This window comes from Glossina fuscipes, unplaced genomic scaffold (assembly GCF_014805625.2).
Source record: "Glossina fuscipes isolate IAEA_lab_2018 unplaced genomic scaffold, Yale_Gfus_2 0, whole genome shotgun sequence".
Lineage (NCBI taxonomy): Eukaryota > Metazoa > Arthropoda > Insecta > Diptera > Glossinidae > Glossina > Glossina fuscipes.
Genome location: NW_023998414.1, coordinates 12,867,790 through 12,883,165, shown reverse-complemented (window position 1 = coordinate 12,883,165; position 15,376 = coordinate 12,867,790). Strand labels below are relative to the sequence as shown.

The window sequence follows — 15,376 nt, the reverse complement described above, 5'->3', positions numbered from 1 at the left end:
TAAATAACATCTAATAAAAGGTATACATAAATTTTATATACATGATCACAGCTCAGATATGATTAAAGTCTATAAATTAATTAGAATGGATTAGAGAGATACGCGCGAAAGAAAGAATACAAATATAATGTAAAGTAAATGTGAAAACCAACAATTGTCGAAGAGTTTACTCGTACTGTTATTGGATTCGAAGCCATCTTCTCGTACAAAGTCATGGCAAGTGGGAAATGTTTTGGGTGCAAGTGGCATGTCATCGTTGTTGCCGACTTTCAAAACCAACGCCATACCGATTTCGGCATGAAATTCTATATGACAGTGAAATAGCCAAAAGCCAGGATTATAAGCTGCAAAACGTAATATGGTATAGCCACCGTCGGGCACGGTCACTGTGTCTTTAATGGGGGGTTCCATCATATTACGCTTTAATAAGCCAAGACCCTCGAGTTTTTTAACCTAAAATTAAATTAAGTAAAACTATTAGTTTCCATTATGTTTGCCTTCCTCTGCTTATGGAACTTACGTGTTCAATGGTAACATTTTTGCCCAAACGTTCCAGTCCGATTACTCTGAAGGCATTACCATGCAAGTGGAAGGGATGATTTGCATCGTAAGTGAAACCCTCATCAACTATAATTAACTCTACGATGGAGCCTAAGGGTACTTGTAAAACGTGCTGGCATTGGCAAAATTGATGGCGGCAATCAATCCCTTCACTTTGTAAACTAGTTTCATTACAAAAATGCTTCTCGTCTATACTATCTCTCGACGAAAGCAAAGCGGATGCTGGGAATTTCCATGAAATGTGATTTAATTGCGGTGTGAACAAACGATTCGATTCATGTAGAGTTGCGTTTACCCCGTAGTATTTACTTGGATGAAACACCGGATTGTCCTTGCGATAGAAATCGTAATATACGAAAAATTTATAGTCGGCAGTCGGCTTTAAAACCCGACGATCTATACCTGGTACATTATTATAGTAGGGTAAAGCATTCAGTTCCGCTATTGTCAAGGAATCGAAATGACCGGATCCACGATTTAAAACATTTAGTTCAATACCTTCCGGTTGATGGTGATAAGTTAGCTTAGCAGTTGGCTCTTCAAGGGGAGCGCCATCATATCGTAATATGGCGACCTGGAAGGCTGATGTGAATCTTTCATCACAGTCCATAAGGCCTTTAAAGCGGATCCAATAATTATCTATGATTTGATTAGCATTAACAATAAAATCGAAACGTTCGCCAGCATATGTGACTATGGAGCCGACATCTACCGCCTCAAAATCATAACCATCCGAATTGATGGCGGTTAGAGTGTGATTATCAATTGATATTTGGATGGGACAATTGAGAAACTCGGCGTTAATAATACGAAAGCGATAACGATAGCCATGCTCGACGTTGAAAACTTCTAGAGGTAATAATTTCAAATCTATATCGATTTCTGCTGAACGTTTAGCGTGATGTTTTGTAATATTGGCAGCCAAACGGATGATATCGTTTTCATTGGTACTTATATTTTTCACTACATTATTAACTAAAGGTTGTAAGAGAATCTCTTCTGTATTTAATTTATTTAATGAGAAGTTAGCAGGAATAGGATCATCTTGTAGATCCATCAATTTTTCTTCTGTTTCATTTTTCGGTTGCATATTTTCCATAAATGCTTCTTCTTCATGTTTATTTTGTTCTAGAATAGCATTGTAGAAGCGTCCTTTACCGTTTATTAAGATATTCGGTGGTTTATTATCGCCACGTGAATGATGATGTGAAGCAAACATGCTTATACCTGGCACGTGAACCCAGTCCTGTACAATTATTTTATGTTCGGGCAGGTCGAAATCATATAAGTGACTATGAGCGTCTTTTGAACGCGGCTGGTTGACAATGAAAGCTCCAAACACACCATCTCCACGTTGCATGCCGGTATGCGAGTGCCAAAAATGCGTACCGGTATTTTCAGCCTTAAATTTATACCGAAAAGTAGAATGTGGTGATATCGGGCATTGGGTGATATGTGGTACACCATCCATATAAGGTGTTTCTTTCATATGCATACCGTGCCAATGAATGGTTGTACTTTCACCTAATAAATTATTTTTAACATCCACCTGCACAATATCATTTTGGCAAACTTCGACAGTAGGTCCAGGCATCATGCGATTCACTACCGTTATCGATCTTGGCACCCCATCCGCTGCAATGCAATGAGGTCGATAACAATCCGTTTGATTATTGGGACAATCATAGCAAGCTTTCGATAAAGTTTCGTACCATTCAACTACGAATGTATAGCGACACAATTTTGGGGTTTCATTCTCTTTACACTCCCTAGCGCAAGGGTGTCGTCGGTAGAAATCTTCGGTCCATATGTCGTCATTATCATCGCCAGTTTCTAAATCAATATTATCATGTCGTGCTTGCTTGCGACAATATTGACAACAATTGTTCGAATAGATTAGCTCTAACGGGCAATCTTTGGCAAATGGTGGGCATTTTCTTGGATATTTAATAACGGAGGCTTCGCCCTGTTCTGAAGCGACACATTCGAGATGACTGCAATCATCGGGATTTTGCCACGTTTGTCCAATAGTATAGATTGCATTTTGAAATAAACATTTTGTACGTACACATTCACCACAACAGGTGCCTTCTTTTGGACGCAATTCGGAATCCTAAAATATAGGAAGAGGCTTGAATATTACGTCAAACAGATTAAGAGACAATGGCTTACAATATCACAGTAAATGTCATTACATTGTTTTTTGGTAACTGTTTCTGTTGGTTGAGTGGCATTAGAATGCATTTCGCAAGTATGCAAACTACACGGATCTTCAGGGAAAATCCATAGAGAACCTACATGTTTGTAAACAATGGAATTATCAACTGTTAACATGCATTGATCCGTTTGATTTTGATCTAAAAAAATAAATAAATAAAACAAAAATGTTTTAATTAGCAGAACAAGGATGTAAGCAGTTGTCACCCTACGTTGAATAGCATACACTCATCATTTCATGAAAATATATGATATCATATATGAATTTTATTATTTTTTCTTAAATAATCTCACGATATTGGAAAATATTTACATCATATTTTGGATACAGCTACGGAGGTTATTAAGAGCAAAATATGATGAACTTCTTATCTATTATCGTTATGTGAAAAAATTATGGCCGTTTTTAAAGATCAGAGTTTTAGTTTTCTTCAATAAAAGAAAATTCGCGACGTTGAGAGAGTAGATGACGAAAAATTCTCAGATTGATGGACAATGTATTGTACAATAACGTTATGCGTGATGCTTGCTACTGATTATTAGAAGCAACGCAATGAAATATGTCTATCCTTTGAGCTAATAGGTCATTAATCTAAATCGCTTGTAGTTACTAAGTAAATTACAGACAGAAAATTGCTAAGAAATATTTCTTCATTCACATTTGATTTATTCATATACGTAAGTTATTTATGAAAATTTTTACTTTTGAATTTTCCCCTTTCGAAATGACAAGACATGCGTCTTTAAAATTCGACTCAAGCTGATAAGATTGGCAAAAGCGCAGAATGTTCTAAAAATATTCGCATCTAAATTGATTTGATTTGATTTTATGTATGTAATAAATACATTCTGGTCATGTCATGGCATTTTAATAAATCACATCGTTACAGACTATAAAGTGAATAATACATATTATACAATATTAGTTACTGCTATAAATATTTATGAACTTTTTTTATTTATTTATTTTTTTTTTTTATTGTTGCTACTCCCTTCAATAATCGTAGCAAATAAAAACAAAATTAATTTTTTTTGAAAAGAAATAAAAGTTGTTTCGATTTGTTGCCATATCTTAAGGCATTTTCTAATTGCTTTTAAAGTTGGACTAAGCCATTTTTTTTTTGACTTTATATATGAGCATCTATTTCGCGATTCCGAAATTAAACGTAAATAAAATACATTTTCTAATTGAGATTTTAATCAACATTTTTTCTTATTTCAATATATTGTCTGGATGTCTTGCAATTATATGTAGAATACAACCCACGCATAGTTATACAGCATGCAGACATTGTTGAAACTTATTACGAAAGCTATGAATCTTCGGTTACGTTTCGTGCAGGGGGAATTGATTAAATAAGGATTTTTACCCCTTTTTTTTTTGTTTTACGTGTATAAAAATCACTTTTGGGGATTGGTTGGCGAACATGATGATGGCATTGGAATCACCCTCGATGGAGAACGTTCGTTAATGGATATTTTGTGGCACGAAGTAGACGATTTCGGTTTGAACAATGTGTGATTTTAAGAAAATGGTGCGACATGCTATATGTTTCATGACAAAATCAATAAGTTGGAAGAAAAGCTCAATGATCGTGTAATCTTGAAAAATGCCGGAAAGATCATTGGGCTTATGTTAGAGCATTGGCTTGCTATGAAAAACTACGCATTCTTAATGAGCTTATCCACCAAGATTATTCGTCTTATTGGTGATACAAATATAGACTTGTTCTGATAGGTGATAAAAATTTGTGTTCCAAGATTGAATTTTTTACAAAAGTCCAGAGGATGCCGTTTGCATTCGGTGAAAGTGACATAGACTCGTACATAAAGTAAAGGAAAGTGCATCTTGATAACTTCTACCCTTTTAGTTTATATTACAAATATAAAAAAAATCAAATTTGACCGCCTTCTATTGGATTCTTTCCTGTAGTCTAAACCACCCGTGTTACGAGGGTGTATTGAGTTTGTGCGGATCTATGAAACATCTAGAAGGACTTGTGATGAACTCAGCTTTTATCATACCTATCCATTTGGAATCACTTTCTGAATCGATCTAAGCTTGTCTGTCCACCTGTGCACTAGCTCGTCAGTTGGTCTATTTTTCTTGCGTTTAACCTGCAGGCTATATATTTCGAGATATTTAAATGAAATTGGGTATGCTGACGCGTTTTTGCCCAAGGGTGAACTCTATTAAAAATTGTTCCGATTAAATTATTTTTTCAACCACTTCCCTTATGGCGGCTTTTTTTTTGAAATGTCGATATACGTATAATTGGACGCCAATGGACGGTAATTAATGGTTGGTTGTGCCCGACTATCGCAATAGTAAATTAAGATAGCTTTCACATAGTTTTAATATGCTTAAACATGCCTTTTTAAGATGTCGAGGGCTCACAGTTTCCTTTGCGGAAATTTATTTTTTTAAATTTGTGTAAAAATCAAACAAATGGAGAAATAGATAAAGCAAATGTTTAAATTTATTGCAACAGCTTTTATGTAAATTTCAAACAAAAATTTTAAAAGTCTCAAAGTCGAAAGTGAACATATTGCCTCACGCTACAAAAATTCAATATTTTAATTTTAATTAGTTACAATAATATTAAAAAAAAAATTTATGTTAAATTTTTATTAATAATCATATTAATCGTGCCGTTGTCTACTCCCATAAGCATGTGTATATACGTACATGCATGTAGGGATTTTTTAAGTAAAAAAAAAAAAAAAAAAAAAATTTATTATAGAAAATAAGCTGATAAAGTAGTATATTATGCAGCTTAATTTACATTTTTAATTTCAAATTAGACGAGAATTAAATTTTAAATGTTTAAATTTTTTAATACATTTTTACGCTCAATAAATTACTACCGTCAATATTTGTAAAACATTTACTCTTAATACCATAATTTTTATACCCATTAACTTGGTATGGAATATATACACACACATATATATATATATATATATACATATACGCTAATTATGTCATTGTTTTTCTCAAAGATAAAAGGTAGAAGTTTGTCATTGCATTATTTAAAAAAACGTATTAAAGCACAAATTTCCGAACCAATAAAATCATGTCCGTCTGTATGTCTGTCAATTGTTTGCATTTTCAAAGTCATACAAATGGAGATAAAAAATTGAAATTTATTTTATTTACATATATACTAATATAGTATTCATAGATGAAATTTTGACAATGTGAATGCAATTTGTTCTCAACCTTTGTCTGGATAAGATGATGGAATTTGATAATTTTGAAAAATTAAATTTATTTTTTATATACACATTCTCCTCATGATTTACGGCGCGCATTTCTACTACGTCTACCGAAGAAGAACGTGGGACGAAAATTTGTATTTTTATGCGCGAAATTAATAGTAATAAGGCTAATTGAGAAATTCGTGGATTATTAATAATTTTCTATATAAAATATATTCTTCAATTTTGTTTATTCCATCTATAAAGTGATTTTTTTTTTTTCATAGATCTGCAAACTATTTACCTGTGCTCGCTTCATGCAATTATCCTCTGATAAAAAGAAAAATCACAAAAAAACACCACTTTTGTAGAAATTTTTTATATATATATATATATACATATGTATATTTATCGAGGAATACTTTTGTCCCATAACGACTTTTTGTGCTTTTATTGCCTTAGTTGCTGTTCACTTAATGTTTTCTCTCGCAGAAGATTTTTACAAAAAATTCCGAGATTATCTTGTAGCATAAGGACGTTTAAAATTTGTTTTATTATTTTCCTTATCAGAAATTTCTATTGCAAAGAATTTAATAATAAAAAAAAAAAAAAAAAAGATTAATTTTATTTTAAACTGTATATGATTTTTTGAGCTTGCGAATGCATCAAAAATAAAAAAAAAATATAATCGCGATCATGTTTGTGTTTTTCCTTAAGCTGGTATTTTTGATGGATTGAGATGGGATTTTACGTTAGGTTATATTTCTATAAAGGGTGATATAATGTCATGGTTGTAATATAATTTTTTATTTTTATTTTATTTTACTGCATAACTGCAGTTCCACGGACTTGTCAATTGACCTATTATACACATACTACATATGTATGTTCGTGTTAATGCATTTTTTTTATTTATTTATTTATTTATTTTTTTTATTATTAAGTTCAGCACGTGAATATTACTTGCACCTGTTTGAGATGCATTTTAATTGTTTAATTTGATGCTTTTGTTGGTGTTGTTGCTGTCCCATTAATAAAACAATAAAGATTCACACAAGTTAATGTGAGAGAACCGAAAGTAACATAACTACATATGTACATATTATATATATAAATGTATATATATATAAACATATATATATATATCCACATATATATGTATATATATATATATATACATTGTATGTTGTAATTAAAGTACATTGAATTGGATACAAAAGTCAAGGTCAATTACAATTAGGTTAAAAAAAGAAAAAAAAAAACGTATATATATAAATATATATATATATATATATGCACATGTATATAATATAGATATGCATAATTATTCTTGGGAAAACGTGATTGAATGTAAAATAAAAATTTAAATATGTAATAAAAAAATAGAAAAAAAAAGCACAAAAAAAAAAGAAGAAAAAATAAAAATGAAAAACTTGAGAAAATGTATTTTATAAGTTCATATTATTGATGAGTGAATAAGGCAACAATATTTATAGAAGCGTTCATATTGATGCTTCTTTCAACCACTTACCTGTTTGATTACGCACATTAACCGATAGCCCACCAACATACGGTGGCTGCTGCGGAACCAATAAAATTACCACAAATACTAGTTGAGCATATATTAAACCAGTTACTCTGCGACTATAGTTTATAATTGCATAGCAAAGCATTGTAAAGATGATATTTATTGAGCGGTTAACAGCAACTGAAAGATAATTTTGAATTTTGTTTCCGTTTAATTGCTGCAACATGTTCATACAGTTGTGACGTCGAACGCTATTGAAATTCACATAAATAGTTTTTTTTTTCTTTTTTAATATAAACTGTAAAATGAAATAAAAGAAGAAAGAAACATTTACTTAATATTGAAATTTATAACATTTGAAATGAATGTTTAATACATTTATTAATATTTGTAATAGTCGTCATCATTATTGACCTGATATCGTTGTTTCGCATTTGTGTTTTTTTCTTTTTTTTATATTTTATCACGAAAGCGACAATAACTCTGCGTACGCATGATGTGTTATTTGTGGTGGAGATGCGTAACTGTAGCCGCACTTTTGTTCTAAAAATATTAAAATCAAAGTTGCGCCTTGGTCTGGTTAAGCGATCGCTGAAATATGCGAAAAGTTGAAGAAGACTGATACAAAAGCAAACCATGACATTACTAAGGAATGAAATATCGATCACAAAAAGAATAACGAACTATTTACGTAAGGCTGCATACACACAAAGAAACTTAGCATGAATTATCAATGAAAAATTTAATTTATCGAATTTCTATCAGCGATTCGCAAAAGTAAAAATCGGCAAGAATTGCCATTGCCTTTGCCATCCACTGCACCATCGTCAGATCATGGAAACGTGTCGATTCGGGAAACAATTTTGAAATCTTTCTTCAAGTTGTTTGGATCGACTTTGTGTATAACCCGCCTTCTGTAAACCGTCTTCATACCCTAAAGTCGGTTTCGAAAAAATTGCGGGACAAATTGCTAGCTAAGAATGGCAACAGCTGCTTACATGCACTTAAGTAAAATTTATGTTGAATAAAAGATATGTTAAATAAGGTCAAGTAAGGGAATAACATTCGGTTATGAACGAATCTTTTACCCCATCATCTTAATGTTGAGAAAGACAGAAAGAAATAAAAGGAAAACACAAAAAGAGCGAAGAAACTAAATTACTGTACTCTATAATGTTGAGTAAGGGCATGGTTGATCTCTGCCCCTTTTGTATGCTATGTAACATATAATGTATATAATTTTTATCGTATGTCTTTTCCAGTTTATAAGTAATCAGTAAAAATCCAAAACGCAGCAATGCTCCCACTTAATGTTCCACTGTAAGCGTGTTCAAATTTGAAGCCGATATCATTATTTTTGCGATCAGCATCTGCTTAAATGCATACAAATTTTGCAGTTTCCTTTCTGCTCCTATGAAAAAATGAATATATATATATATATATATATATCCCATTCTCTGATAGGATAATTGTTTTTCTCGGTGTACGTAAAAGTTGTTGAACTCAGAATCATTTGACTTTGGATTTCTAAACGATTCTATTCTAAATTTTCCATAAACTTTCGAAGAAATTCACCTACAATTTGTAGCACTGTTGTGACATTTTTTGTAAATGTTGTTTTATAAACTTCAAATTCGTTCACGATCGTTGAATGAATTAGCGGATGTTGAATGTAAAAACTTGTTACTTATACTTTCGTAAAAATTCATTTCAATTCTAAAGAATAGGTTGATGGAACCTAATAATGTACGAAAGAATGGAAATTAAGGCAAGCATTAAATGTATTTGTGTCATTACGAGAACAAGCAAGGCGTACAGAACGCTTGTACTTTGATGTAGAGGAAGAGAGGGAAATAAATTGCAAAACGAAATATATTAACGCAAACATGCATTATATTTAATTGATAAGCGTTTGGTGTGTCCACAGGTTCGCTTAAAAGCAGTAAAGTTAGTATTCTAACTGGCCCCCAAAACTTGATATCTGAAGCTGGTGCACGAAATACGAAATTAATCAAAAATTGACACTTTATTTAGATGAATAAAACAATTGCAATGGAATTTATTTTCCAGTTAAAATATTAAAAAACAAAAAAAAAAACGAAGCTTAAGGAACCTGTTCTTAATTGTGAAGATCCCAGTAAAATGATTGAAGTCATTTTTATACAGAAAATTGAAATGATCGTGATAATTGTTTGCTATATAAATTGAATAGAGACAACCAAGTATGTAATGTAGATAGTGGATGATATGACACGCGTGGATGTTATCTGCATGAGAGGCGTGACATCGCGCAATAAGACTATTGATTGATATAATTGGCTTTTAAGATTTCTCACAGACGAAATGTAAATTTTTTTTTTCGGGGCTTTTTATACGTGCTCTTCGAAAATGCAGCACCATTACAAACATTTCATTTGTAATGTGTACAAAATGAATATCGATCGTATGCGAAAATAAATGTATTTAATTTCCACTCTTTGCTTATTCAGCTAATCGTTTATAATTAATAAAAACTAAATATTCGAAAAAATTTTTATTAAAACAATTCATAAAGTAAATGCGTTTTTTACTCCTTGATACGGCAATGAGAGGAAAATAATTCCCTCCATATACACAAATACACATATATTTGCACAATTAAAGGTTAATAAAAATGCTTTTGTTTTACATTTTTAATGCTTTATTTATTTTATTTTATTTTTTTATTTATTTATTTATTCAATGAAGGGCGATGGTATATCAGTTTTGCCTGTGTACATGCAATTCTTAATAATACACAGCAATGATATCGTAAAGTACTTGATGTTCTTAGACAGTGTAAAATGTGAAGATCATTAAGAAATTAGAAACCTAACGTCTGACATCTCAATCTATTTACAATAGCTGTACAATACACTTTATGGTAATTGGATAAGTTGCGATCGAAAATAGATATCAATTTGAAATTTAAGAAATATATGTAAAAGAGCAGATTAAAGATTTGCGGCGAAAAAGTTGCTGAAAAGCAAAAGCATTTGAAATTCTTCTATTTCTGTATTACTTTGATAGGCAGGGTATCCAAGGTTCGCTTTAAATTGAATGCATTTGTATTTGCTTTATTAAAGAGAGTAAATTTAAATAAACATGATCGGTGACATATCTGTTTCAAAGATCTAAATTAATAAAATTAATATCGCCTATTCGTGAAATAATCGAAATTATGACATCTGGAATTAATGTTCTCGTTATCAATCGGTTTACATGCGCGCCGCATAAACTCTACATACTCGTTTAATAATTTATATATATATATATATATATATATATATGTGCGACTGACTCCTTTAAAGCTATCTCACAATTTATTGTTATTATACAATAAGTGAATAGCTACTGAATTCATATTAAGAAGTCATCTATAATATAACAAATTATGACTCATGGGGGGAGTTAAGTTTTGAATTTTTGTTTGCATGTTATATTAACATTTACTCGAGCTTTGTGTATTTAGGTGCATAATATTATACTGACTCGCAAATTGTTGATTGAATTATTGATTACATATATATTTGAAAAGATTAACGTTTCTTTGAAAAACACATCACACATTATAAAGCGGAATGATTGTCAGCATTAGAATATTACTTTCTATGTCAATTTACTGCATTTGCTAACGAATTTAAACTTCATAAGTTATCAAAATAATGTTCGCCTTAAGAGGCGTCGGGCTTAATCACCGCAATGCAAGAATGAAATGAAAAATTTTTGTAAATATTTGATATCACTTTTATATCAATAGTAAGATATATACTCGAATATACTAAATGATACATAGAGTAAGGAAGTAAGGTTAGGAAAGATGACTAGTCCGTGAATTGATGCTTGAATTGTACACACATTACATGAGCATCAAACTTTTAACTGAAACAAACTGTGACAAACATTATAGTTAGGCAAGGCTGGCCATTAAATACCCAACATCAATCCGTCTAATGGAGCTCTTCACTTACTTTCGTAATCGATTATCAAAAATTACACCTTGTTCCTATATAAAAATATGTTTTTTTTTTTTTTTTTATGGGAAACGTAGTAAATTTAAGTTGCCTCTCAAACACTTTATTATTCCTCATCTTTTCTCAGGTCATAACGAACTAAAATGTAGACTTTATTGCCATATAAAGTCCTACTTTTCATTGGGAGTTATTTTGTTGGAATTAAAAGAATGGGTCTACGTAGTCCAAATTTAGTGCAGTTAATTATCATGACTACATCCTGTTTCCATAAGAATGACGGTATACATGAAAGAGGGTTAAAAAAATGATCTCATTTGGTCCAAATTTTCCGCATTTATTTCATATGCTAAAATATGAAGGCTTTTCTAAAATAGATCGTTGTATAGAAAATGATCCAATTCATTTTCAGTAGCCTTCGTTCTGGGTCCGAGATTCGTCAAAACTTTGTTTCAAAAAATGTTTCAAAACTTTTGACCTTTATGTTATACATAAAAACATATTCATACGCAGACATTGGGTGAACAGACAGACTTAAATCGTTTCAAAAATTGATTCGGAATTAATCGATGTAATAAAAGCTTAGTCTATCTTAAGTTCTTTTTCTTAGATTCAATTAGACTCTGCATCGTGCACAAGTCGTGCAGAATATAAAAAGCATGATGTCTCATATTAAAATATATTCCTATTATATGATAAGATGGGGACAAGATTAAGTTTCATCAACAGCACTCTTAATATTCTTTCAAAAATTTGCACTCTCTATACTTTAAACAATTGCAGCATTTAAATAGCTTCAATAAATGCAATGAGTAAAAAAAGGTTAAGAAACTCCTTTGTACGGCATATGTACGCTTAATAAGTCTGAAGAGTTCGATTTGAAGCAAGTTCCGCTTGTGATACTTTTTTGCCTTTAGTCTTAGGCCATTGATGAGCATATATTACGAACAATGTTGTTTTGGTTTCTTTTCATAGTTTCGCAAAGTTCAGGCTTCGAAAAGCCTATAACCAGACTCTTAGAGTTTGAATTTGATACTGATCGCGATTATGTACGTCCTGTGGTGTCCCTTTTTTTTTCTTCTTAATTTAATGCAAGAGTACAATGTTAGCCTGTACGCATGAAGAGAGCGGCGAATGGACTAATATATTGACTTGGTTAAATTACATTTACACGTTACGTTAATCAAATGTGTATAAGCTTTGAACCGATTTACGATTTCAGCTGAATATTTTGAGATTTTAGTAAGGCAATGGTATAAGTCGCATAATCTCATGAGTAGAAGAGAATGAATCCAATTATGCGAATTCGATATACCTGGATCCTGGAATCGACCTGGGTTCGACTAAGATGAATTCGAATTCATGTGGATCATGTGAAGCGTATTTCTGAGTTAAAAAAACCAAAATCGCTTTCGGGCTTGTATCCAGCATCTGAATGTAACTAGGCGAACGACCCAGACAATTGAAAAACCCACGGGCTAAACTGTATCCAAACGATACGCTAGATAATTTTAGATCCATATTTCAAGATTTTACCAATAGGATGATAAAGATTGTTATGTTTTCACTTCGTGCAGATTGACGACACAGAAAAGAAATCAGAAAGAAAATTATATTCGATTGCGACCCATCACCGATATCCGTTAGATTGAAAAAAAAATAGAAAAACATAAATTTGCGTACTCGATAATCTGGGGTGGGCGTGTCTCCCTTTTTCTATTTTTGTAGATTAATTTTTGTGGAAATTTATATTATGAGTCACGACACGGAAAGCCAAGCTGCGCTCCGCATTGATTTTGTACGCATACGATGTCGCAGATGTGTTCTTTGATATGTTTTTTTGGGCCAAATTTCAAAATTCTTTTACAGATTTCTAAGCGATACTACATGGTTGAGCAAGCGGGCCGATGCACACGGTTTGGTGCATTCCGAATTTGAAAAGAGTGTATATACCTTGTGGGATTTTTGAGGCTCTTTTCTCTGCGTTATAAAGGTATTGAAAAAAAGAAGATTAAATTTTTATGCACTATAATATTGAGTAGGCGTGATCAATTCTTTCCATTCAAATTACTTACGTGCAAATTTTTGTAAATTTATTTGCTCTGGTTTAGGAGTAATGAGGAAAAATCAAATTTTCCACTGCCTTTGCAAAGCGGAGGTGTTGCCAGTTTACGTAGTACTGTAGACGTGTCCTTCTACCGATTTGTTCTTCAATATCAACCTGCGTCCTAGCACTTTTAATTTTTCTGCCAAATTTGAAGACGTTAACTTCACTTTTGTGGCCAGAAAACCGTTTACAACAGAAAACATAAAGACGGACAGACGATTAGATGGTCAGATGGGCATGGTTAAATCGATTCAGAATTAAGATGCTGATCAAGAGGAAGTAAGGAAACATCCATCCTGGGCGTTGCAAACGTGATGAGTGAAAGAAACGAGCTTACAACTTGTTCACTAACAGATAAAGTTGAACTTCCTTTTACAACATTTTTTATTGCAAAAAATTGGAAAAGAAACGACGAGCGTTAATGTGATTGCATTAATGTTATTGCATTCTTTTGCATTTACACATGAATTTCTGCTTATTGTGAAATAATCGCTTAAAACAGTCACTTCATGTAAACGGCATTATTTGTAGTGAAATGAATATTTTTCGTGTATTTTGTGAACCTAACAAGAATGTCTTTTCATAGTCATGTCACAACCAAAGATCAATGGTTTGTTAATTTTCGCATACTATCTGTAACAGCGACAAATACGCATTAGTTTATAATAAAGTTGATAAATTAGTAATCGGTGTACGATTGAAGAGATTTAGCCTATGGTCGTTCTTCAGCCCGTTTGCAACTAAAGACAGGTTAAGAAGTTAAAGTTTGGCTTACTTGTTTTTTTTCTACGATAACTGAGATAACTTAAACTCGAAGCAGCCTTGGCAAAAGAGTAAAGTAAAGATTTTATTACACAAACTGTAATAAATATGAAATATGGTAAAATTAAAAAGACATCGAAGGTCGTGGTAGATTATTCATTAAACCATCAAAAAAAAGAAAAAAAAAAACCAATTTAGATTCGCTTAAAGTCGATTACAATTTTCTTACGAGCATTTTTTCAAAATGCACACTTGAAGGAAGTTTGCTTTAAACCGTCATAGACTCTATAATAAATTTATAGACGTATGTGCACTATTGCAGGTTTCATTTATTCATTTTATTTAAGACAAACGTTTATTAATTATTTACCTTTCTTATCTTTTATTTATTGTTGACTTAAATAATAATTTTTTTGCAAAGTTATTGCTTAGCATTAAAATGATTGCTTTTATTTCTTTTTTTGTTTTCTGATTATTATCACAAAATACTTTTATGACATCAAATAATAAAAACTTTATATTAAAAAAGGTGCACGTATGGCCAGCAAAAAAAGTAAGATTTGAAAATGTATATAAAAATGTTTTATTTTAATAAATTTTTATTTATATGGTTTTAACTGATATTTCTATTTTTTTTTATTTTTTATTTTTTTTTTTTTAAATTTTTGTTTTTACACAAAGTAAAGATCCTTAATTTTTGAAATGATCTCGCAATTGCTGCGGTATGTTATAAATAACGATCTACTTTGATTGACGTATGAAACACGACTAACTGTAATTAAACAATGCAAACATGTATTTGTGTTAAAAATTTTAGCCCAGTTAAGAAATAAATAACGTAGGGGTAAATAATCAAATAACGCTCAGATGCACCGCTCGCTCGCAAAAGCATGATCTCTAACGAGAGTTAGAAACGAGAGTGCTTGAGACGAAACTCTCAAAAAATGTTTCCATAATAGAAATAATTAATTATCTCTTTCATGTCGTTCATATCAATTAACAGTATTTACC

The 15,376-nt window shown here is 31.5% G+C and overlaps 1 protein-coding gene across 1 annotated transcript; it reads right to left on the bottom strand.

Annotated features, from left to right (window-relative positions):
- On the bottom strand, positions 1 to 14,765 carry LOC119641095. The gene is made up of 5 exons (XM_038039540.1): positions 14,736 to 14,765; positions 7,511 to 7,805; positions 2,734 to 2,918; positions 521 to 2,674; positions 1 to 453 (listed from the first exon to the last, which is right to left on the bottom strand). The coding sequence occupies exons 2-5, from the start codon at positions 7,737 to 7,739 to the stop codon at positions 91 to 93; spliced, it is 2,931 nt and encodes a 976-aa protein (XP_037895468.1). The 5' UTR covers positions 7,740 to 7,805; positions 14,736 to 14,765; the 3' UTR covers positions 1 to 90.
- Positions 14,766 to 15,376: the final 611 nt, after the last annotated feature.

Excerpts from the sequence above, each read along its gene's own strand:
- LOC119641095 (XM_038039540.1), bottom strand. The coding sequence starts at position 7,739 with ATGAACATGTTGCAGCAATTAAACGGAAACAAAATTCAAAATTATCTT. Across the intron at positions 2,919-7,510 it reads TAATGTGCGTAATCAAACAG|ATCAAAATCAAACGGATCAA; the intron begins GTAAGTGGTTGA and ends TTATTTTTTTAG. Across the intron at positions 2,675-2,733 it reads ATGACATTTACTGTGATATT|GATTCCGAATTGCGTCCAAA; the intron begins GTAAGCCATTGT and ends CCTATATTTTAG.